At 23.0% G+C, this 25,429-nt stretch overlaps 1 protein-coding gene across 2 annotated transcripts in view; it reads right to left on the bottom strand.

The window, feature by feature from the left end:
* LOC122507791 overlaps positions 1-25,429 on the bottom strand; it is a 109,782-nt gene that overhangs the window by 74,614 nt on the left and 9,739 nt on the right. The window contains exon 2 of one of the 2 annotated variants that reach the window (XM_043620696.1): positions 24,789-24,925. The exons of the other annotated variant lie outside the window; for it this stretch is intronic. Coding sequence (XP_043476631.1) covers positions 24,789-24,812 — 24 coding nt within the window. The 5' untranslated portion in view covers positions 24,813-24,925. The remainder of the gene's footprint in view (positions 1-24,788; positions 24,926-25,429) is intronic. 2 annotated transcript variants of the gene reach the window in all.

The following is a 25,429-nucleotide window of genomic DNA, read 5'->3' on the forward strand; positions in this document are numbered from 1 at the left end:
GAAGGCCTTTTTAAAGTAATTGAATTTCTCTGATGAATTTTAATAAAATTTTTAAGAATAATTACATTTTTTGAGAAATGCTATTAAAATTTGTGACGCGATCTGAAGAAAGGGACCTTAGAAGCAAATCATTTTAAGGTTGGGTTAGAGTTACTTTTTTTTTGTTTGAAAGTTTCTTTTTACTTATTTCGAATTAAAATTAGTGTTTATTAAATATTTTAGTTTTAATGAAGACTTAAACATCAATAATTTATATTGACAGTTGATCCTTTTTTTGTATTTTCATTTAAAAAATTGCAAACATAACCTATAATTTTTTGCTTCTAAGGTCCCTTGCTTCAGATCGCGTCACATTTGGATTAAAAATAATTGCAATTCTGCGATGAGTTTTATTATTTATGAAAATAATTAAAAACCTATAAATTTTTTATTATTTATGAAAATAATTGAATCTCTGCGTAAAAAATTTGATTATTTATGAAAATAAACGAATCTCTGCGTAAAAAATTTGATTATTTATGAAAATAATTGAATTATTGCGAAGAAATTTATTAAGAATTTGTAAATAATAGAATATTCCTGTGAAATTTTTATTATTTAATTAATTCATTCAAATGGAAATTTTACAAAATTTCAAATTACAACCTTTTCAAGTTTATTTATCAAAATTGTAAACCTGCTTTTAAAATTGAATAAATTTTGAAATATTTAAGAAAAACTAGATTTCAAGAATAAGCACAATAACTTTAGAAAACAATAATTTTCCAGGATTCCGATCAAAATTCCCTGACTTTTCCAAGTTTTTTCAAGGTTTATAAAATTCCCTGACATTTCCAGGTTTTCCAGGTTGCGTGCAGCTCTGTTATTGCAAAAATATTGCTTCACGTTTTAAAAAAATAAATTGCAAAAATTCCAACTATCTTTAATTCTATTTTTACTTTCTTGAGGCTGTAATTTTTGGAAATATTTATTTATTTCTTCATTTGAAATAAATAAATAAATCTGAAAGTTTAAGACTTGTGGAACATGGGTTTTATCAAAATTGATTAATTAATTAATTTATTTAAATGAGACTTATTAAAATTTAGTTCAATGAAAATAAATTAATCGTTAATTTAATAATAAAGAATAATTTCGAAATTTTGTTGAGAAAAAATTTAAACTTTGTTTAATATCCGGTATAGAAATTTGCCACTAAAATCATTAAAGCGACAGTAATAATTATTTTGTTAGTAATTAACTTCTCACTCGGTTGTTACAATTTTCAGTCGAGAATCATTTTCACTTCTGGTTAAAATAATGCACTGTAATAATCCATTTTCAGAAATGTTTCATATCTGGATTATTACACCTTTTAAATCTGTTGCATAATGCCGCATAAACTATAATTATTTTCCCCTCATATTCGCAGTTAAATTATTATTTAATCCAACAACAATGTTAGACTATTAAATTTTCTTCACAAAGTTGAATTTCTCAAATCTTTGTAATGAAATTAGGAAATTTCTATTTTACTCAATTTTACAAATATTTACCTACAAAGAAATGAACACAGAAATTTCCATATTAATTGTTCATTTTCTACCATTAATTAAATTTTTATTTCATTAAAATTTACGAAGCAAAAAAAAAAGTTTCTTAAAAATTTTCCTATTTAAAAGAATAGATTTTTTTCTATATTTCTATATTTTTTCTAATAGAAACATTTTTGATATTTTTATATTTAAAGGAAACTAAAAATCATTCCTCTAAAATTTCAGAAATTATTTTGAAGTAATTAATCAGAGAGGAAAAAAAAATAAGTTACAAGGGAGAAATAAAGAATTCAGTGAAAACGCAAAGTGTGAAGATATTGCGACCCTATATTACAAATTTTCGTCTTTAAATTGCGATTAACTTATCATTACTTTATAATTTCATCGGAGATAATGTGACTTTCTGATCTACAAGTGCGAATAATTTTTATACACCTGAGATTAAAATTTAAATCACAGAAAAAAATGAACTCACGTTTTTTTCATCCCGGTTCCCGTTACTGGCCCATTTGACCGTATATCAGATGAATCTTTGAAAGTGCACTTTATTCTCTCGCGGAATGTAACAGAGACTTGAAAAAAAGGGAGAGAATAAGATAGTCCCAGCAGCAGACACACCCAAATTCAGTCTTTTAAATCATTCTCGATTCTCTCCCCATTTGTCTTACTCCCCATTTTGTATACACGAATTATACTAAATATATAGACATGTAATATATACTGCAAAAAAAAAAAAAAAAAAAAAATTAAATATTTAAAAAATATTTTTATACATTAGTACAATACGCATTCGCAAAAATTTCTCATGGCTGATTTACCACGTTTGACCAAAGTCAGAATTTATATGAAAATGAAGTGCGTAAAGCGAGCGATTGTTTTATGAGGTGGAAAGTTATTTTTCAGAAACTCTTGTTCATGAGCCGAAACAACGAGAATATTTGTATTTCTTTTAACGGTGTATTTCCATCTGTTTACTTTTTTATCTCATGCCTACTTTATTGTAGGAAGAATCTAACTAATTTTTGTTTTAAAGAAAAATTTCTTAAATTAAGGGCATTTCTCTGAAACTTTTAATTCTTATGTCCCTTTGATATATTGTTAGGAATCGAAACTTTTATTATTTCAGGGTACGAACCAGTGAAAGTATTAAAAAATACGGACTCTACGGACCAAAAATGAAAAATTACGGACCAATACTGACAAAAATATAAACGTTCAGAGTCAAATAAGAAAACATTTTACTTAAAACTATAAATTAAATTTTTCAAAACTATAAAACATGACTTCGACTCGGAGTGATCGTTCCTTCATGTTTTATAATAATTAATATGACCGAGTGATAAAATCATTACCAATTCAATTATTATTTTCAAGAGATTTTAATTTTAATCTGATTTTAATCTGAAACTAAATTTGTTCAAAATTCAATTATTTCTAAAAATTTACGCTATATTGCTTTAAAAATTCAATTATTATCTAAACATTTAACTAAAGTTCTTTTTTGTAAACAATTTTTATTAGAAATTTCTACGAGAATTTAATTATACTTAAATATAAGAATAAATAATTTACTGGATTTTTCGAGGAATTCGATTAAAATTGAAATTCTGCGGTGATTTTTATTTTTCTAAAAATAATTGAATTCCTAAAAAAAAAATTTATAATTTATAAAACTATTGGAATTATTGCAAAAAAAATTTGTAAATAATTGAATTCTTTAGGAAAATGTTATTAAAATAGTATATATTGAAAATCATTGAATAGAGTAAATTTTTTTGCAAATAATTGAAAATTGGACGACAATTTTCTAAAATTTTTAAATATAATTGAAATTCTGCAATGAGTTTTATTATTTATGAAAATATAATTAAATTCCTAATAAGAATTTTATTATTTACGAAAATAATTGAATCCTTGTAAAAATTTTATTATTTATGAAAATAATTGAATGATTGCGAAGAAATTTTTAAAAAAATTTGGTAATAATGAAATTCCTGTGAAATTTTTATTATTTTTTGAAAATAAGTAAAAGTTTGTGTAGAATTTTATTAAATATTTTTTTTTTTTGAATGATTGCATTCTTTTGGAAAATTTTATGAAAATATTAGATATTGAAAATCATTGAATTGAGGAAAATTGTTGGAAATAATTTAATTTTGGAGGAGAATTTAATTATTTCTAAAGATAATTGAAATTTTAATGAGAATTTTAAAAAATTTCTGAACATAAATGAATTTCTGCAAAGAATTTTCATTACTTTGGGGTCGTCCATATACCACGTGGACAGTTTAGGGGGGAGGGGGGGTCGCCAAAAATCCACGATTGTCCACGAGGGGGGAGGGGGGGGGGGGTCAAAAAGTGCCTAAAAAATGTCCAAGTGGTATATGGACGACCCATATTTGTGCAATCTTTTTGTAATTTCTCTAAAATTATCCAAATTTTATCGTACAATTTACGGAATTTTTTTTAAAAAACGGACTTTTACGGCAAAGTTACGGACTTCTTTATGAAAATATTAAATATTTACAAAGAATTTTATTAAAATTTTTGAAAATAACTGAATTTCGGAAAAGATTTTTATTATTTTTAAGAATAATTGAAAGTTTTACAAGAATTTAAAAAAATTTTTGAACATAATTGAATGTTTGCGAAAAGAATTTAATTACTTTTAAAAATAATTGAATTTTTGCAATTATTTGTAACTTCTCCAAAATTTAACTTATTTTTTAGTTTTTTTAACTAAAATTTATCAATAAATCCATTATTTTCAATAATTAATTAAAATAATTTTAAAAATTAATTATAATTTCAAAAGAATTTGAATTATTAAAATTTTTCAAAAATTAAAGTTTTTAAAAATTTTGAATTAGTTAAAAATAACTAAATTTATATCAAAATGTTAGTCACTGATTCAATTAATAATGATTCTACTAATAAAGTACTTAATAATGATTAATTAGACCTAGAGAAAAATTTTATTTAAACCAAATAAAATTATATAATAATTATAATTAATTTTTCTTTAATTGTCACATTAAAATAGCTTATTAGAACTTTAAACATCTTTTAAATATATAAATTATCATAAATAAAATTATTCGAGAATACATTAAATTTTCATTGGAACCATTTAACATTTTTTGTGAATAACAAAAAAAAATTATCGCAAAAATATTATAAAAATAAATATTAATTAAACGTAAATTAATTCGTTGCAAAGAAGTATAAAAGCTTGGTACTTTTAAGGATTATATGAACAAATTCTCAATACAGTGCTCCGAAATTTTTTTTTTTTTTTTTTATATTTTGCCTATTAAAATGTTAAAAGTTCCCGAGATATGCCCTTAGAAACTGTAAATAGCAAAAGCCAATAACAAAATAATTAAAAAACCATAATTAAATTTCGTAAAATTATCTCAATAAAAACATTTATTTCATATGCGAGAGGAAATGATTCAAATTCGTAAAAAAAATCAAAAGCACTAAACATTGCAACACTAATGCGACTAAAAAATAAAAATTAAACTTGATATTGTAAATAATAAATTCATTGCTAAAGGAAGTACTTTAACAACTACATATATAATCTTCGTAATTAATTTCACTTTTTTAATATCCTTGTTTATACGAAACAGTTGTCGATGACATTTCTTTTTCTCTTATTGTAACTTAAAAAACAAAAATATCGCAATCTTATTGCCATATAATCTATCGATTGATGGGTTTAAAATGATAAATAAAATTATAAATTTTCCAATAAATTTCCTATATCGTTATATATAATCTATTTTGCACATTTATCGCGTTCATTACAAACCAATTTTTTAAGAGACACTAATAAATTTTACAAATAGCAAAAACTTGTCACCTTATCAGTAATATTTGCAAATTTATCAAAGGGGGAAGGATTTTATTACAATTTCCTGTGCCCTTTCTTGCAATTTTATTGAGAGTGATTTCAATAAAATTACGTTCCGAAAAGCTTTTACGATGTGTCATCATCAATGGGGCGTATTAATAGTAAACTTTCAGTTCGAAATTATTCTAGAAAAAAAATTTTTTTCTAACTTAAAAGTTTCATTTCTACTTTTTTTCACATAAATTTAATTAAAGAATGTTTTCCTCATTTTTACACCCACAAAAAAATAAAAAATTTTCAACACAATTTTTATTATCTATCCCTTTCACGCAAGAGGAGAATTCTTCGAGACAGTTTTTTACGATCAATCTTGTCACGGTAAAAGTGTCATTAAAAAAAATTTTGAGCTTGTTAGCCAAAAAAATCGCTTTCATTTTGATCGTAAAAAAAGAATTCTCTCACACACGAAAGTTATAAGTAAAATTTCAGCAACAATAATATTTTTGATAGTCGCGAGAGGAGGGCATTTATAGTCATTAAATGTTGTTTTCAATCGTGGCAAAACCCCCAGAACACAACATTCCAGAGAAGGATTATAAGAGAGTGTGTGAGCGATTTACAATCCGCGAGAGGAAGGAGGGTGCAAGAAATGTATATAGAGGTTGTTGATGTCTTTGATGAAAATTACGATCGTTCATTTTTTTTTATCTTTTTCTTTTTTTGTATATATGAGATATATATTCGTAAATATATAATCTTAATAAGGCATTGCTCGCAAAATTGCGGATGTTCTAAGAAAGAATTAATATACAAACGGGGAGGAAGCGTCATGCCACGTGCGCAATGTATATAAATATTAATTAATGTGCAATTATTGTGCTAGGGCATAGGATATTACGCACTGATGAATCGTGCATCTAGCCTTTGTACTCGCATCTATATGGAGATTTCAACGCGTGGAAAAGCCGCGGTCACTACTTCTTAAAAACGGTTAATCATTATACTAATTCAAAACATATTATATACTTCAAACAGTAATATTACAATGAAAAAAATTTAATTCAATTCAAATTATATATGTGAAATTCAAATTAATTAGTTATTAGTAAAATTTGAAAAATATTTAGGTACTTGATTCAACTTATTTATTTTGTAAACTCAAGTAAGCTGAATTAATTTGATACAAATATTATTTAATTTTAATATATTTTATAAATTTTATAAAAACAAAAAAAAATTTTTTTAAATATAGCCAAACTATTGAAACAGGGCTCGAAACAGTGAAAGTATTTAAAAATACGGACTTTAAAGACCAAAAATGAAAAATTACGGACTAATTACTAACAAAAATATAACCAGTCCGAGTCAAATAAAAGAACATTTTACTTACAACTATAAATTAAATTTTTCATAACGATAAAACATGAAGATATCGATAACTCCGAGTCTTCGACTCGGAGTGATTGTTTCTTCATGTTTTATAATAATTAATGACCGAGTGATAAAATCATTACCAATTCAATTATTATTTTCAAGAATGTTTAACTAAAATTCTTCTTAAAATCAATTATTTTTAATAATTTTCGAAAAAGTTTTTTGCCAATTTTCAAATCTATTTCTTTACAATATTCAATTTTACGAAACTTAAATTATTCGTAAATTCTTCAATAAAATAAATATTAGAAAATAAAAACTTCAAATAATACAAAAAAATTCAATTAAACTTTTTCAAAAATATTAATGTCAAAATTCAATTATTTTTAAAAATTTACGCTATATATTGCTTTTAATATTCAATTATTATCTTAAATTTTAACTGAAATTAATTTTTAAAATCAATTTTTATTAGAAAATTCTCTACTACAAATTTAATTATTTAAATTCAAAATTAAATAATTTATTGAATAATTGAATGTTTCTTAAAATTCAATTCCCACAAAGAATTTTATCAACAAATTTTTAAATATTTGCATTCTTTCGACGAATTTTAATAAAATTTTTAAGATTTTTTTTGAGGAATTCGATTAAAATTGTATTAAAAATAATTGAAATTCTGCGATGAGTTTTATTATTTGTGAAAATAATTTAATTGATATAAGAAGAATTTAATTATTCTTGAACAATATTTAATTTTTGCAAAGAATATTATTCCTACTCTTAAAAATAATTAAATTTCTGAATTTTTTGATAATTTTCAAATTCATTTGTTTACAATATTTAATTTTACGAAATTTCAATAAATTATACGTAATATCTTCAATTAAATAAATATTAGAAAATAAAAACTTAAAATAATATTAAAAAAATTTAATTAAATTTTATCAAAAAAATTCATTTCATAATTCAATTATTTTTAAAAATTCACGCTATGCTTTTAATATTCAATTATTATCTAAAATTTTAACTGAAAAAAATTTTTATTAGAAAATCCAACTAGAATAATTCAACTATTTAAATACAAAAATGAATAATTTATTGAATAATTAAATGTTTCTTAAAATTCAATTTCCATACAGAGTGGTTATCAACATATTTTCAAATAATTGAATTCTATCAACGAATTTTAATAAAATTTTTAAGAATAATTACATTTTTCGAGAAATTTGATTAAAATTGTATCTTGAAAATAATTGAAATTCTGCAATGAGTTTTATTATTTGTGAAAATAATTAAATCCCTAAGTAGAATTTGATTACATTTGAACATTATTTAATTTTTGCGAAGAACATTATTACTCTTGAAAAAATAATTTAATTTCTGCAATAATTTGTAACTTTTCTAAAATTAATTTTTTTTCGTGTTTTTAACCAAACATCTTCTATAAATCCATTATTTTTAATAATTTTTTAAAAAGTTGTTTAAAAATTCTCAAGTTCATTTGTTTACAATTCAATTTTACAAAATTTCAATTATTCGTAAATTCTTCAATTAAATATATAAGTATATTAGAAAATAAAAACTTTAAATAATTTCAAAAAAATCCGCAATTATAATGTTTCTCAAAAAAAAAAAAAAATTAATTCCACAGAATTGTAAGTTAAAAATATGAAAAATTCAAATTTTCAAAGATTTTAATCTGAAATCTTTTCAAAATTCAATTATTTCCAAAAATTTATGATCTAATGCTTTTAATATTCAATTATAATCTAAAATTTTAACTGAAATATAGTTTTAAATCAATGTTTATGAAATTTTTTTACTAGAATTCAATTATTTAAATACAAAAATAACAATTTATTGAATAATTGCATGTTTCTTAAAATTGAATTCTCATAAAGAATTTTATCTATAAATTTTTAAATAACTGAATTCTTTTCACGAATTTTAATAACATTTTTAAGATTTTTTTTGAGGAATTCGATTAAAATTGTATTAAAAATAATTGAAATTCTGCAATGAGTTTTATTATTTATGAAAATAATTCAATTCTAAAATTATTTTTAAGAATTCAATTGAATTCCTAAAACGAATTTTTTTATTTACGAAAATAATTGAATTCTTTTGGAAAATTTTATTCAAATTGTAGATATTAAAAGTCATTGAATTGAGGAAAATTTTTGAAAACAATTGAATTTTGGAGATGAATTTAATTATTTTTAAAGATAATTGAAATTTTGACGAGAATTTAATAATCGATACAATGCAGTTTTTATTGATTCATTTAAAGTAAATCATTTGATACAAGTAATTTACTATTTAATTAATGCTAATACATTATTTTATAAGAACAAATAAAAATTTATGGTTTGATTAAGTAAATAATTTATTGAAACTAAAATAGAATTATTTGAAACTGTATTTATTTATTTCGCTGAAATATTTAGTTTTCTGATATATAATTTTACAAATTATTTGATGAACTAACTTAAATCCAATTGATTTTGTGAGAATTTTACCAACAATTAAAAGAACTATATTATTAAAAATCAACAAAACAGTTTCACTATAATTCATTTAGTGAATGACACTGAAAAAAAATTTATTTGATGCAAATAACTGATTACTTGATTATTATCAATTAAATATTTACTTGAATCAAATAATTTTCATTTGAATCAATTGAATGGTATTTTCTTTAAATATTAAAATTATTGGTTCAAAATTTCAAATACAATTCAATTGACTTAAATAAAAATTATTTGATTCAAATATAAATATTGATTCGATAATATTTAAATAATTGGTTATTTTAACAAAACAAATATTTTCAGTATATTATTACTTTATTTTAATTTTAATAATAATAATAATTATTATTATTGTTGTTCTTAGTATTATTATTGCTACAAATATAATTATTTGAATTATAATGCTAGAAGTGGCAATACTGTATATAGTAGATATTCCTTCTAATAATTATAATAATGAATATCATCAATCATTTATTATTAAAAAAAAGAGAAATAACAAAATACAAGTCGTCATCACTTGAAAGGTAAAATACTGAATGTCCTGCGGAATATAATCAGGATAATAATGAGGAAAAGGAAACGAAAATAGACAATAATGAGGGATAGAGAAGAACGCACCTGTCGTTTATCGATAATGCAAAAGGCAAAGGAACTTGTAACGATCTCCTGATTATGCATGAGTTACATTCAACGAATTATTCACAGAATGACATTTGCAGTATTCTTCTGCATGAATTATTGACAATAGCGATGGTGTTGATTGAAAAAAAACAATGGTACTTGAAAATAATGTAGTACCTCAAAACAGTATACAATATAGTTGCACTCACTAATTTTAATCCGACACTATTTTAAACAATCAGAAAAAAATTATATCAATCAAATACTCTATTCTGTTGTACGAACCTAAGTTTCAGGTTACTCTAAATTGTTTGTTCAATCTAAATAAATATTTATCTGATTTGAATAAATTTTAGTTCGGTTCGATAAATTTTGCAGGTTCGAAGAAAGAATTCGATCATCTAAAAAAAATTTGTGAACCAAACAAATATTTGATAGCAATACAATTAGTTGTTTGACACTTTCATCTCTATAAAAATCCTCAAAAAATAGTTTTCGATGTTGAGCGTCGATGCTAACCTCAGGGACATAATAAAAGTAATTATAATTTTAACCATTAGAAGGTATCTTCAAAAAAATAATTACTGTTTAATGTTGTTTTCAAATCTCTAGTTCGAAAAAGCCAATTTCGTGAAAATTAAAAAATATCGGTAATAAAAGAGAAACTAATCAATTAACATGGACAAAATCAGAACCAAATTAAACAGCTTTAACAGAATGAGAATCAAATTAAACAGCTTTAACAAAATGAAAAGAAAATTAAACAACTCGGACAGTATGAGAACAAAATTAATTATCTTGTACAGTATGATGAAAACGTGAATGTTCTTTTCTACTTTATTGATTCCTCGTCAGTTCAAAATGAATAAAATATAAATATAAACACAAAAGGTAAATGAATACTGAAAGAAAGTAAGACAAATAAACGACTAATCTCTCACTGGATAAAGAGGCAGTTAACTAAGCGCCCATAATTGACCAATTATAAACTGATGTCTTAATTGCAGTACTTTATGATTTTGTCCAACAAATTTTCTCCTTTACAATCGAAGCAATTATATCTTCTCCAAATCCTCCACAATAAAACTAACAATCATATTATTAGAAATTTACTATTTTCCCAAGAAAAAATAAATATTTATTCCTAAATCTCATTTGTCAATGACTTACGCAACATGAAGTTATAAACACGAAATTTAAATATTCGACACTCATAGAGGTAATTTTTTAATTTCCCTAATTTAGTAAATCTTTTGAAAAATGAGAAAAATAAATAAAATATTTAAGTGGGTCTCGATGTCATTTAAATTTTCTATGAGAATTATCTTCGAAATTGATTGAAATTAATTTCACCTCAGATTTGTACTTAATCCTGAGGCACTTAAAGGTGACTAGGTTATCGTGCTCCATGATCAAAGGTGCATCGGTCTTTATAGTGAATGGCTTTGAACCTTGATGTTCATCGCTCATTATCGCGCTTCGCATTTCCACTGTATTACCCTCTAGACGATTCTAGAAAACTTTCGCGGATATTGATAATTCTATGTGAAAAATGAATTCACCATAAATATGGAATGCGGTGAAGAATAATTTTATTATTAAAGCTTCCCGGACGTTATAGGAATTCTATTAATTTTATTCAAATAATAAAGTGCTAATGTTATGCTAGCGAAGATGCCAACTTCTCAACTAACCCATTAAGCTTGCAGGAAGTTTTCCTGCATAACTCCACGGTACATAAGCTTGCTTAGTAAGTTTACAGAGAAAGCTTGCAGAAAACTTGCATCCTATGGAGTTATGAGGCGTTTGCAGACTTCGCACTCGATAATTTTAATTTTAAAAAAGTAGCAAAAAGTAGCTTTCAAACTAAAAAAAAGTAGTAAAAAAGTAGCTATCGGAAAATTAAACTTGACGACCAAAAAAACACGTTTTAGCCGCTTTACAAAACTGACGAAACTTTTATTCTATATTTTATTTTCCTGACTTTTTTTCCTAATTTTCATAAAAAATATTTACTTCTTTCTTATCCTGCTAATAAATTGAATTCCTGCAACGAATATTTTATTATTCATGAAAGAATTTAAATATTTATAAAAATAATAATTTAACTCTTGCGAAGAATTTTATACAAATTTTTTAAGGGCATTTGAACCATGATGACGTCACAGATTTAAAACTAATGCTTTGCACAAACTGTGACGTCATCAAGGTTCAAATCCCCTTAAATAATAGATTTCTTTCGACTAATTTTATACACATTCTAATTTAAATAATTGAATTCCTGAGAAATTTTTATTATTCATGAAAATAATTGAATTCTTACGAAGATTTTTACAAAATTTTTTTAAATAATTGAATTCTGTTTGGAAATTTTAAGAAAATAGTAGATATTAAAAATCGCATTGAATTGTGAAAAGTTTTTAAAAATAATTAAATTTTACAAAGAATTTTATTAAAATTTTCTACAATAATTAAATGTCTGTGTGGTATTATGTTAAATTTTTTTGAAAATAATTAAATTCTGAAAAATCATTTTACTATTTATGAGAATAATTGAATTCTAGCGAACAATTTTATAAGAATTTTTAAAAATAATTGAATTTCCAAGAAGAAATTTATTACATTTAAAAATAATTGAATTCTTGTGATGAATATTGTTATTTTAGAAAATAATTAAATTTTGCAAAGAATTGTACTACAATGCCTCAAAATAATTGAATTTTCGGCAATAATTTTGTTATTTATCTCTAATAATTGAATTCTTGGGAAGAATTTTATTAAAATTTTCAAAAATAATTGAATTCTTGAAAATAATTTTATTATTTATGAAAATAATTGAATTATTGAAAAAAATTTTATTAGAATGTTTAAAAAGAATCGAATTCTTGCGAACAATTTTATTAGAATTTTTAAAAATAATTGAATTTCCAAGAAGAAATTTATTACTTTTAAAAATAATTGAATTGTTGTGAAAAATTGTAATATTTTTTGTAAATAATTGAATTCGTCCGAAGAATTTTAAAAAAACATTTTTTTAAATAATTGATTTTTTCGAGAAATTGAAATCAAATTTTTAGGAATAATTACATTTTTTGAGCAATTCCTGTAAAATTTTATTAACAATAATTGAAATCTTGCGATAAATTTTATTATTTACGAAAATAATTGAATATTTGCTAAGAATTTTATTAAAATTTTCAAAAATAATTGAATTCCTGAAAATAATTTTAATATTTATGCAAATAATTGAATTATTGAGAAAAATTTTATTAAAATGTTTAAAAAGAATCGAATTTTTGTAAAAAATTTAAAAATTCTGTTATTTTGAAAAATAATTGAATACTTCATATAAGAATTTTATAAACATTGTTTTAAATAATTAATATTTTCGAAATACAATAAATATTATGAAAATTTTATTTTAAATAATTAAATTCTCGCGGAAAATTTTATGTATGAAAATAATTGTATTTTACAAAAAATTTTATTAAAATGCCTCAAAATAATTGAATTTTTGGAAATAATTTTGTTATTTATGTAAACAATTAAATTCTTTCGAAGAATTATTTACATGAATAATTAAATTCTTGGGTAGAATTTTATTAAAATCTAAAAGAATAATTGAATTATTTCAAACAAATTTAATTAAAATTGTATTTAAAATAATTGATTCCTTCGAAAAATTTTATTAAAATATTTGAAAATCATTGAATTCCTGTGAAAAATTCTAATATTTTTGAAATTAATTGAATCATTCTGAAGAAATTTATAAACATTGTTTTAAATATCTAATTTTTTCGAAATATAATAAATATTACGGAAATTTTAGTTTAAATAATTGAATTCTTGTGGAAAACTTTATTTGTGAAAATAATTGAATTTTTCGATTAATTAATTTAAAATAGTTTATAAAAATAATTTAAATTCTTCGATGAGTTTTATTATTTACGAAAATAATTGAATTCTTGCTGAGAATTTTATCAACAATTTTTTTTAAAAATTGAATTTCCATGAAAATTGTTATTATTAGTGAAAGTAATTGAATTATTGTGAAGACTTGTATAAAAATTTTGTTAAATAATTGATTTTTTCGAAATTTTTTTGAAAATGCTATTCTAAATTAATTGAATTCATGTGGAAATTTTATTATTTATGAAAATAATTAAATTTTTGAATGAATTTTATCAATTGTTTTCTAAATAATTGAATTCTTTTGCGAAATTTTCTGAAAATACTAGATATTGAAAATAATTGAATCTCGAATATTTTTTGAAAATAATTGAATCGTTTTAAAGAATTTGATTATAATTTTTGAGAATAGATTTTTGATTTCTAGTATTAGCGAATTTAAAGTAGTGGAAATTCTCAAAAAAAAAAACGGAAAGAGTAGCTTTTAGTGGCTGAAATCTAAAAAAGTACCTAAATAGTAACATAACGTAAGAAAAGTAGTAAATAGTAGGTTTAAGTAGATGAGTGCGTAGCCTGCGTTTGTACTACAAGTTTCCAAAACTTACTGTAAATTTACAGGTTTCTTTGGTTTGCAAGTAGTACAAACTAAGTAAGTAGACATTAGCATGCAGAAATATTAACAGTACCAATCGGTACATCAAACAATACAATTTATCAAAAATCGATTAGCAATTTTTAAAAGTCTGATCAAAGTTCATAAAGAATTATCAAGTACCAATAGCAATCGATCATTTGGGTAATGTTTGATTTAATGTCATTTCGGTACTGCCATACCGGAACCGCAGTAGTCAGTATTGAAGCACGTGTGTACATATTATAATGACTTTTGCTACCTATATATAATGCTGCCTTAATACTTCTTTGCGCACATTTAAACTCGGAGTTAGTTCAAAGCTTTTATTTAAAGTCTTTTGTGATTTAAGATCACGTCGCCATGTGTGAAGCTTGCCCATCACCTTTCGTCATTAATCAAGCAAACGATATTTCTCGCGCATATTTTGCCGAGTATTTTGCCATGTAATGATTATCCGCACCATCTGGTCGCGAGAGAAGCTAAGCAGCCGCAAATAATGCTACATATGCGAAAATAATTCGGATTACATACATGCGACAAATGTTTCAAAAATAGGAAAAAATAAATAAAACCTGTCGCAACCCTGTCACTCTATTAATAATAGTGTATAGCAGCAATGAAAATTCCAAACAATATTTTACGATATCGTTGAAGAAAACTAATATGAAACATATCAACTATGATGGTGCTCCAAAAATAGTTGATTAGACGATTAATCAGGGTTGCTGCAAAATTTTGACTGTGTTGTTCCCTAATTTTGAGACAGAATTTTGATTTTTACCTTGACCGTAAAAGAATATTCTGATTCACTCTGATTATGATAGAAATGTAAATGATAAAATAGAAATTATCTTAAAATTAGGACAATTTTTATGCTTCTTTTTCGATATAGTCACAAATTTATGATCTACTTTCGCACTTAATTTACTATCACCATTAATTATCTTTCAAGACACCTTTGCTTCGTTCATTACGTAAAGGGATCGACCGAGCATGAATTCAAGTGCATTGTTCCTCGACTTTGCTTACGCTTCTGTGAGTACTTAGAAACATTAACGCGATCAGTGAGGTTTTGCTATGGAAGAACATTATCCCTCTATTCCCCATAATATATATATAAGATAGGAAGTCTCCCTCTATACGTTAAAAGACTTTGAAGACTCGCACTATATACGTGTGTTCATAACGTGTATATGCCTGCGCTATTATTGCATTATTATACATTGTAAAGCGGTAAAAGCGCACTCAAACTCTTTTTAAGTATATTTCAGTATATTAAGACGCGAATTCTTCTTCACAACTAGCATTTTATAATTCGCGTTCTTTCGTCGCTTTATCTTTTTCTTTTTAAAGACTCGGTTAAAGAGATTCATAACTGTCCTGTGGACATTATTATAACGTATTTTTTGTTATGTCTAAAGAAAACAACAGATGGTAATAAGTGCCAATTGTTTTTAAATTTTAATGGAATGACTACACGATTTTTACAAGTACGGATATATGTACGAAAAGTAACAACAATTCAGTAAATTCTTGTTGGATTGTTACTAATTATAATTATTATAAATACTTGTATAAATAACTAACTGTACTGTTGAATCGAAAATAATTCAGATGTATGGTATTTCTTGGAAATTATCTCTGAGTAGTATGAGATTCCTAGCTCGTTAAAAAAGAATAGAAATTGAAACAACTTTTATTGTTACTAATTATTAAAACTAACAGTACTAATTGTTGTTTCAGAATATAATGTTAGTAATAGCACTAATATTATTAATAACTCTAATGTTATTAATAACGTCTACAATATTAACAATGCCAAAAAAACGTCGTATAATAAACCAATAAAATAATGTCGAGTACACCTAAAAATCGTGAAAAATTCACAAAATATTGTTCAGAGGAGAGCACACGAATGTTCCGAAAACGAGTGTTGCATTATTTATGAGCAGAAACCCATGTCAATGAGGGTATACACATCAAAAGCAAAATGCATTAAAACAACAAATATCTCTTTGAAGACTAATGCATTTTCAGTAGCAGCAAATCAAAAATATTCCATAAAACTGAAATTTCAATCAGTAAAAAAGGGATTTATATTTTATACACCATTTTCTACAAATTGTTCCAAAAATTATATTTACCGAAAGAAAGTGTCAACCTGTTGTAAATAGTCGTACTAACTAAAGAATATTTGTGTCAACTAGGCAAATGGATCTATAGTAATCATATAGTATTTATCCAATTCTAGAAATGTCCCAATCAATCCTTTTTCTCTCCACGCGTATAATAAATGAAATTTTTCAATTAAAAAAAGAAAAAGAAAATTAACTGGTGCATATGCACTTTTCTGCATGATTCAATTTCCTTTTTCTCAACGAAAAAAAAGAAGTTGCCCTAAGTATATATGGAAATCGTGGGAAAAATTTTATTACTTGCATTGTAATATATGAAATCTGTAATCATAATTATGCAGCAATTGAGAGCGGTGAAAACTATAACGAGAGTATCACATATCCTAGATTTTCATATGATCAGAAAATAAAACTTATATGCAGATGATGATAATAATAATAACCATACTACTACTACTACTATTGCAGCTACATTGTAAAAAATATGCCTTCCTTTAGTTCTAATTAATTTGCTTATTATTTTCATTTGCAAATACTGACCATAATCGAAATTTAGTTTTGGGACAATTACTTTTCTTAATCATCATTAGAAAGAAATTACACGAAACATATATATTTTTTTTATTTATAATATCTAAAAGCAGTGAATACGTTTTGATATTTTAGCTTCTCTACATTGAAAAAATTGTTTGGTTCCGACAATAAAAAATGTTATTGTCCCAACTAAATTTTTTCTTTTGATAAATGTTCAACAAAATGCTTTCAGTTGTTTTTCCCTGACTTTTTCCCTGACTCTGAAGAACATTCTGATTCACTCCAAAAATTATTAGATACTCAAAAAAATGTTCTATTACATTTACCTATTTACGAATTTCTCTAAGTGTAAAATTATTTTTTTTTTTTTTTTTTTTTTTTTTTTTTATTTATTGTTTATACTCCTGCCCTATTGGCCTTACGCACTTCGACAAGAGTCCCCGAGAAATACTTTTTTTTTTTTTTTGGATTAAGCATAACCATTCTACTTTAGAAATTTTTCTATATATATATATTAACCTAATTTTGCGTCTACAGCCGACTTTATTAGGAGTACTCGCATTACGCCTGGACCACCCGTCAATGGGTTTTCTCGCCAGAGAAGAGGGAAACTGTAGAAAACCTCTCTGAGTACAACCGGTTTATCGACAGTCGAGTTCTAATGGTGTGTACCGGACAATAATCGACGGTGCACATCATTATACCTCGACGTCAAACCTCCCGCTCAGATTGTCTCACGTGCCGGAAAAATACCAAGCCAAGTGGGCGCGAACCAAGGGTTCAAGATTTTCAAATTCAAACCTTCTGAAATTAAATAGCTATAAATTAAAATTTTCAAAGATTTTTATTTGAACCCTTTTCAAAATAAATTTTTTAAAACTTTTTGAAAATAATAAAATTCCATCAAGAAATTTCATTAAAAAATTGAAAATAATTGAAATCTGACGAAGAAGTTTATTAAACTTTTTTTTAAATAATTGAATTCCTGTGAAAAGTTTTGATTTTCAAAAGAAATGAATTTTTGGGAAAAATTTTTTAAATAATTGAATTGCTTCGAAGAATTTTATTTTATACGAAAATAATTGAATTATTTGAAAGATTTTTATAAACATTTTTACAAAATAATTGTAATTCCTAGAAAGAATGTTATATATTTTACGAAAATAATTGTATTCTATGATCAATTTTATTATCATCTTTCAAATTCATAAAGCATTTATCAAAATATTTTTTAAATAATTGCATTCTCGAGAAAAATTTTATTATTTATGAAAATAATTGATTTCTTGCGAAGAATTTTATTCAAATTTTTTTAAATAATTGAATTTCCATAAAAAAATGTCCTATTTGTGAAAATAATTGAATTCTTAAGAAGAATTGTATTGAAACCAATTAAATTCAATAAGAAATTTTTTTAGTAAAATTGCAATTTTATTAACTAAATCTTGTAAAGAACTTTGTCAAAATTTGTTTAAATAATTGATATATTTGAATTTTTTCGAGAAATTTCATTAAAAAAATTGAAAATAATTGATATCTGACGAAGAATTTTATTAAATTTTTTTTAAATAATTGTATTCCTGTAAAAATGTTTATTTTTGAGAAGAATTGAATTTTTGGGAAGAATTTTATTAAAATTTCTTAAATAATTGAATTGATTCGAAGAATTCGATTTTTTACGAAAATAATTGAATTGTTCGAAGAGTTTTACAAGCAATTTTGACAATATAATTATATTCCAAGGAAAAATGTTATATTTTACGAAAACAATTGTATTCTATGATCAATTTTATTATAATTTTTCAAATTCATAAAGCATTTTAAATCTTTTAAAGAATTTTGTCAAAATTTGTTTAAATAATAGAATTTTTAAAAGAATTTTATTTAAATTTTTCGAAATAATTGAATCTTTCAGAACTATTTTTTTCAATTCTCTGAATATATTTAAATTCTTTGGAGAAACTTCATTAAAAAATTAAAAATAATTGAATTGGTGCGAAGAAATTTATAAAAAATTGGTAAGTAATTAAATTCCTTTGAAATTTTTATTAAAATTTTGTTTAAATAATTGAATTCTTTTAGAAAATTTTATTAAAATAATAGATATTAAAAATAATTGAAATGAGGAAAATTTTTGAAAATAATTGAAATTTTGACATGAATTTTATTTAATTTTTTGAAAATAATTTAATTTCGGTGAAGCATTTTGTTATTTATAAAGATAATTGAAATTTTGACGAGAATTTTAAAAAAATTTTGAACATAATTAAATTTATGTGAAGAAGTTTATCACGTTTGAAAATAATTGAATTTCTATAATCAGTTGTTCTTAAAATTTCTTTTTAAATTCGTTAAAAATTGAAATTTTCTCAAATTTCAAATTGAAACCTTTCAAGTTCATCTATTTATGAAGATTGTAACCTAACTCTTTTCAAATCCAATTAATTTTGAAATATTTAGGTAAAATTATTCATTAAAAAATTTATAAGTAATAAATTTTAAGATAGTTCTTGAAGAATTAAGTTACTTAAAAAGAAATTATTGTCAGAAATTAGAAAAAATTGAAGGTTTTGTATTAGAATTCTTGTCAATTTCATAGCTTATGAGGCATACAAAAAAAAACCGAAATTTAGATTTTTCCTATAAATTCTAAAAATTAAATTTTTTCCAGTATACTTTTAATAGAAATCCCTGACTTTTTCCTCATTTCCCTGAGCAAATCTAATTTTCCTGAATTCCCTGACCTGTGGCAACCCCCAGAATAATAGAAATTCGGATAAAATATAGTATCTTTGTAATTTACACTTCGGATAATGATGTTCAGATGATGTATGTTCCACTAATCGAGGTTTTACTGTTCGGAATAGTATCGAATTGCAATGAAATGATACCAAGGTTTAAAGTTAAACATATTTGATCCAAATTCTTTATCTTTGATTTAATGATGATTTTTGATCCAAAACAGTTTGATGCAATTTGATACCAATTTGAAAAATTCAAGAAAATAGGGAGTTCTTTACTGAAGTAGAAGAAAAAGATGAAGAAGAAGAAGGAGAAGAAGATGATGATGATGAAGAAGAAGAACTGATTGGTTCCTAAACAAAATATTTATCACCAAATTGTACAGATGACAAAAATTTCAAAAAATTTTGTTGAGAATATATACAACATACAGAGAAATAGGAAGAAAGAAGATCAAAGGAAGTGGATCACCGGGGCGTGTCGTCGCACCTAGATGTGTATAGATGAAAGACGTAAGTGTACTTGACTTGTTGATCTCTACTTCATCTCATACTAGCCTCTGGTTTATATTGAGTGCTTTAAATCAAGTCTTGTTCACAAGATTAAATGGGTATGTGTGCGCCAATATACAGCCATAATACGGCCTTGCAAGGTCATTCCTGGCATCTTTTAAAGACACCACACATATACAACTACATATACTCTGATCTTACATAACTCTGCATAACTTTTGATCACTGATATCATCTAATTGAAGATATTTTCAAAGGATGCAAAAACATTTATAAATAGCAAAAACTTTTCTTTACCAATTCAATCTAATTAACCAAATTATCACTTTTATGTCGAATGTGCATTAAGAATAATGTCGCATTTAATTTTGCGTGTGCAAAGATTCTTCTTCTTTTTAATACCTAATATAAAACCAAATTAAATATGTTATTTATTATTCTTAAAATTTATCTGATTTTATCTGATCACATCTAAAGACATTTCTTGATTAAACTTTATGTACCTTTAGGTAAAATTATTAACAATTTTATCGTTTTTATAAACCGACGCGACGACTTCTTATAAAGAGGTAGTTTTAGAATTCGATTTTAAACTACTCCTGGTTGTTAAATTGCAATTACTTTATTTAATATTCATTTAGTATAAAATAATAACTAACTCAGTATCTATTGCTTGTTTTACGAATTCCGAAAGATGTTTTATTTCAATCGGAAATAATTCAGATTTTTGCTTGTCTTAATAAATATTCATACTCTATCAAAATGATAGTAGGATTAGTAAATAAAAGTTTATAAGTAGAAAAAATGCCGAGGACTAGATAAAAAGGGTGTTAAACTTTCAGAAACAAATTGTCATTTGTATTCAAATGGCTAATTAGAAATTATAATATTCCGTCATTTATAGCAGTTCAGAGTTAATATAGAATTGTGAATAAAATCAAATGACTAATTGTAATGAAATAAAACACTTCTTATCATTGGTAAATCTTTGAATTTTTACCTAAAAAGAATAAATTTTAAAAAAGTAACAAGTATTCAGTATAATTTCGTACATAAGGTGTTTTAAAAACTCCATTTCAAATAAAATATAATACGACAATAAGGAAAATATAAAATATCAAAAACTATAAGAGAAGTTTAAATTAAATACTTGCTATATTTTATTTATTTTAAAAGGAACAAAAATTTTCAAATTAAAAAATTCTAAATCATATTTTTCCACTATGCACATAAAAATACTTTCTCATTCGATTACTTTCATTTAAACTAAATTTAGATTAATTCATATCGAATTATTTATTAAACTTGCACATCTCTGATGTGCTGATTTGTAAACTTATATTTTTAAACTTTCTACAAGCGTTCTAGAATTCTTCTACTTTCATAATATCGCCTGCTTATAATAGTCTTAATGAAATTATAGATTCTTAATGTAACAATAATCTCATAAAAATGATAATAACGTTAACAATAATTAACAATACGGTTAAAAATAATTAACAATAAGGTTAATAGTGATTAACAATACGGTCAAAAATAATTAACAATAAGATCAACAATAATTATAACAATACTGTGACAAACAATTAAGAACCAGGTTAATAATAATTAACAATAATGTTAATAGTAATCAATAATAAGGTTAATAATAACAATAGTTAATAACTATAATCAAAAGGTTAATAATAATTAATAAAAAGTTTAAGAATAATTAATAACAAGGTTAATAAATAATTCGTAAATTATCAATAAAATTATTAGAATTACATCTTAAATGAAAATTATAATGATGAATTTTACAAAATAAAGTACAGAGGACAATCGTTACTAATTAAAATTTTCTAATTAATATTATTTACTGCACAATATTTCCCAATTATAAAAAGTGTTAAATCATCACAAGTATATATATGTATATGTTGTTGATGATGACTACAATTAACGACATTATTTATGAATCAAATTTATAAGATAAATTGCTTATATTGTTTCACGGTTCATCGTATATAATTTAATTTTTAATTTAACTCTCTACGCACTCTTCAAAGGGCTGTAAAAACTGTCCAGAGTCTAACTGCATTTTATTTCCTGATTATATTTTATTCCATGATCTATAGACTATTATAGGCCTTATTACTTACACCTGACATAAATATTATAATGAAAGTGCCTGATACTCAACGTATATAATATATATTATAATAAATCTATCTAATATTCGATAAATAATAAATTTCCACAAAATGTTTTCATTTAGTAAACAATATGTAATAATAACTATTTTTTAAAATCTAATAATAATAAAAATATTTTTTCTTATTGTAAGCCCGTATATTTTTTAAAAAAATAATTAAAATAACTACCAATAATTCGTGCGCTAAAGCGAGCGGCTAATTTCTTACTGCCTTTTTTAAATAAAATTAGCAATTTTAATTTAATTTCTATTATTTTAAAATTAATAGAATTTAAAAATTTTCTAATTTAAATTTTTGTTGAAAACACTAAAAAAACGCAATTTTTGAAAAATTACAAATAATTGCAGAAATTCAATTATTTAAAAAAAAAATAAAATTCTTATAAAATTCAACTATGTTCAAAATTTGAAAAAAATTTTCGTAAAAATCCCAATTATCTTTATAAATAACAAAATTCTTGTCCTAATTTCAATTATTTTCAAAAATAAAATGCATTTTTCTAATTTCAATTATTTTCAATATCATCTATTTTAATAAAATTTCCCAAAAAGAATTCAATTATTTAAAAAAAATTTAATAAAATTGTATACATACAAACATTTAATTATTTTCATAAATAATAAAATTTTTTTAAGGAATTCAATTATTATTTTCATAAAAAATAATTTAAAATTCTAGAAAATAATAACTGAATTAAAATGATGAAAATAATTTTGATGAAGTTACAGTAACAATATTCTTATAATATAATATTAATGATTTTATTACTTGGTCATCTTTAATTATTATAAAACATGAAGAAATCGATCACTCCGAGTCAAAGACTCGGAGCAATCGATATCTTCATGTTTTATAACAATTTTTTATAATTTGTTTAATTTCAAAAAGGTTTGAATTTGAAATTTTTGAATGTCTTAATTCCTGTGGAAAATCCTGTTTCAAAAATAAGATTAAAAATAGGAATTGTGCAAATATTTTTCTTCTTTTTCTAAAACAAAATAATAATTTTTTTAAACAAATTGTGATTTATAAAGAAAAATAATGCAAAATAAATAAATTTTCTATTTCTTGATCACAGTTGTTTAACAATTTTCTAATTTTGTTTAGAAGTAAAGAACAAAAATCTGCATAATTTCAATTTGACAAAACATAATATTTAACAAAATTTTAGTCTTTTAATAAAAAGAAGTGAAAAAAATTCTGATGATTTCTATTTGTCATTACAATTTTCAAATAATTATAAAAAAAATTAATTATAACATAATAATAATATTATATTTAATCTATGTAAAGTTAACAAAAAACAAAAGTATAAACAAAAGATTACTTGACTATTATTAATTAAATATTTACTTGAATCAAATAAATTTTTCTTTATTTCTTTCAGTGTAATAATATAAGATATACCTATGTAAATTAATTTAATAATAAAATATTATTGCAAATAATAGTAATAACTATTGTTAATAACAATTACAATACGTAATAGTAATAAAAAATATTTCCATTATCCTGATTGCTATTATTTTTATAATTATTAGTATTATTCTTATTGTAATTATTAAATTAACAAAAAGATGCTCCAAAAAATTCGGAATGTTCAAATTAAAAAAAATTTTTTCAAATATATAAAAAATATTTTTAAAAATTATTGAAAATCAAAAACGTAAATTAAACAATTTAAAACTTTATAAATTATTTTTGAATAATTTTATTATTATAATAGAATTTTTTTGAATTCAAAAAAAGAAATAAAATTTCGTTCACTTTGAACATTCGAAATTTTTGGGACATTCAAAAAAAGGAAAAAAAAGGAGCCAATAGTGTTGAAAATATTTGACCAATTTTTAGTCAATTGCTATAGTCAACAATTAATTATCTTTTGTTAATTTACTTAAATTAATAAAAATTTTATTTAATAATTTTATTTTATCAATATAACTAAGTTAATAAAAAATTAATTTATTCATTTAATTAAATGAACTTAATAATTAATTAATTTTATTAATTTAATTGAATTAAAGAAAATTAATTTATTCATTTTATTAAATTAATAAAAATTCCATTTCTTAATTTTATTCTGCTATTATTAATGTTCACCAACAATTAAAAACACTTGTTTTTATAATTTCCAGTAATAATCTTCGCACATTGTACGATTTTGTATTCATGATAAATTATATTGGATAATATCAACTAACCTGTTGAATTGTATTGTGGTTCATCAAATTTGTATCTTCATCTCAAATCTTGAACACCATCACTTAATAAAATGCGTTGCACATAAATTTTGTCAATTATTTCCCCCAATTTTTAAAAGTTTATATCAAGAAATTATCTTTATCAATATATTGAAATATTTAATTAACAAGTAATAATCAATTATTGTTAAATATTGCTTTGTAAAATTACTGATTGAGAAAATTATTAATAATAACAACTGATCAGTAAAATCATTATTAGTATTCGATCTAAAAAATTATTAAAAATAATTTATCAAAATAATTATTAATAACTGATCAACAAAATTAGTTATTACTGATCAACAAAAGGCAATAATAATAATTGAATAAATTAAACAAAATCATTAATAATTTATATTTTATTTTAATTAATTTACTTTTCTTTAAATTATTTTATTTTTACTTTAAATTATTAATACTTAAATTGATAAAGATCAACAATCAGTAAAATGAGTAGCAATTTAAAATGAATTTAACAATAATAAACATATTATTAGTTAATAAATTCGCCTTCAATTTAATGCAATTTCAAATTAATAAATGATAATAATTGCTGATAAAATTGCTTTATTAGAAAGTTGTCACAATTCTTGCAAAGA

Source organism: Leptopilina heterotoma, unplaced genomic scaffold (assembly GCF_015476425.1).
Source record: "Leptopilina heterotoma isolate Lh14 unplaced genomic scaffold, ASM1547642v1 Lhet_51, whole genome shotgun sequence".
NCBI classification, from domain to species: domain Eukaryota; kingdom Metazoa; phylum Arthropoda; class Insecta; order Hymenoptera; family Figitidae; genus Leptopilina; species Leptopilina heterotoma.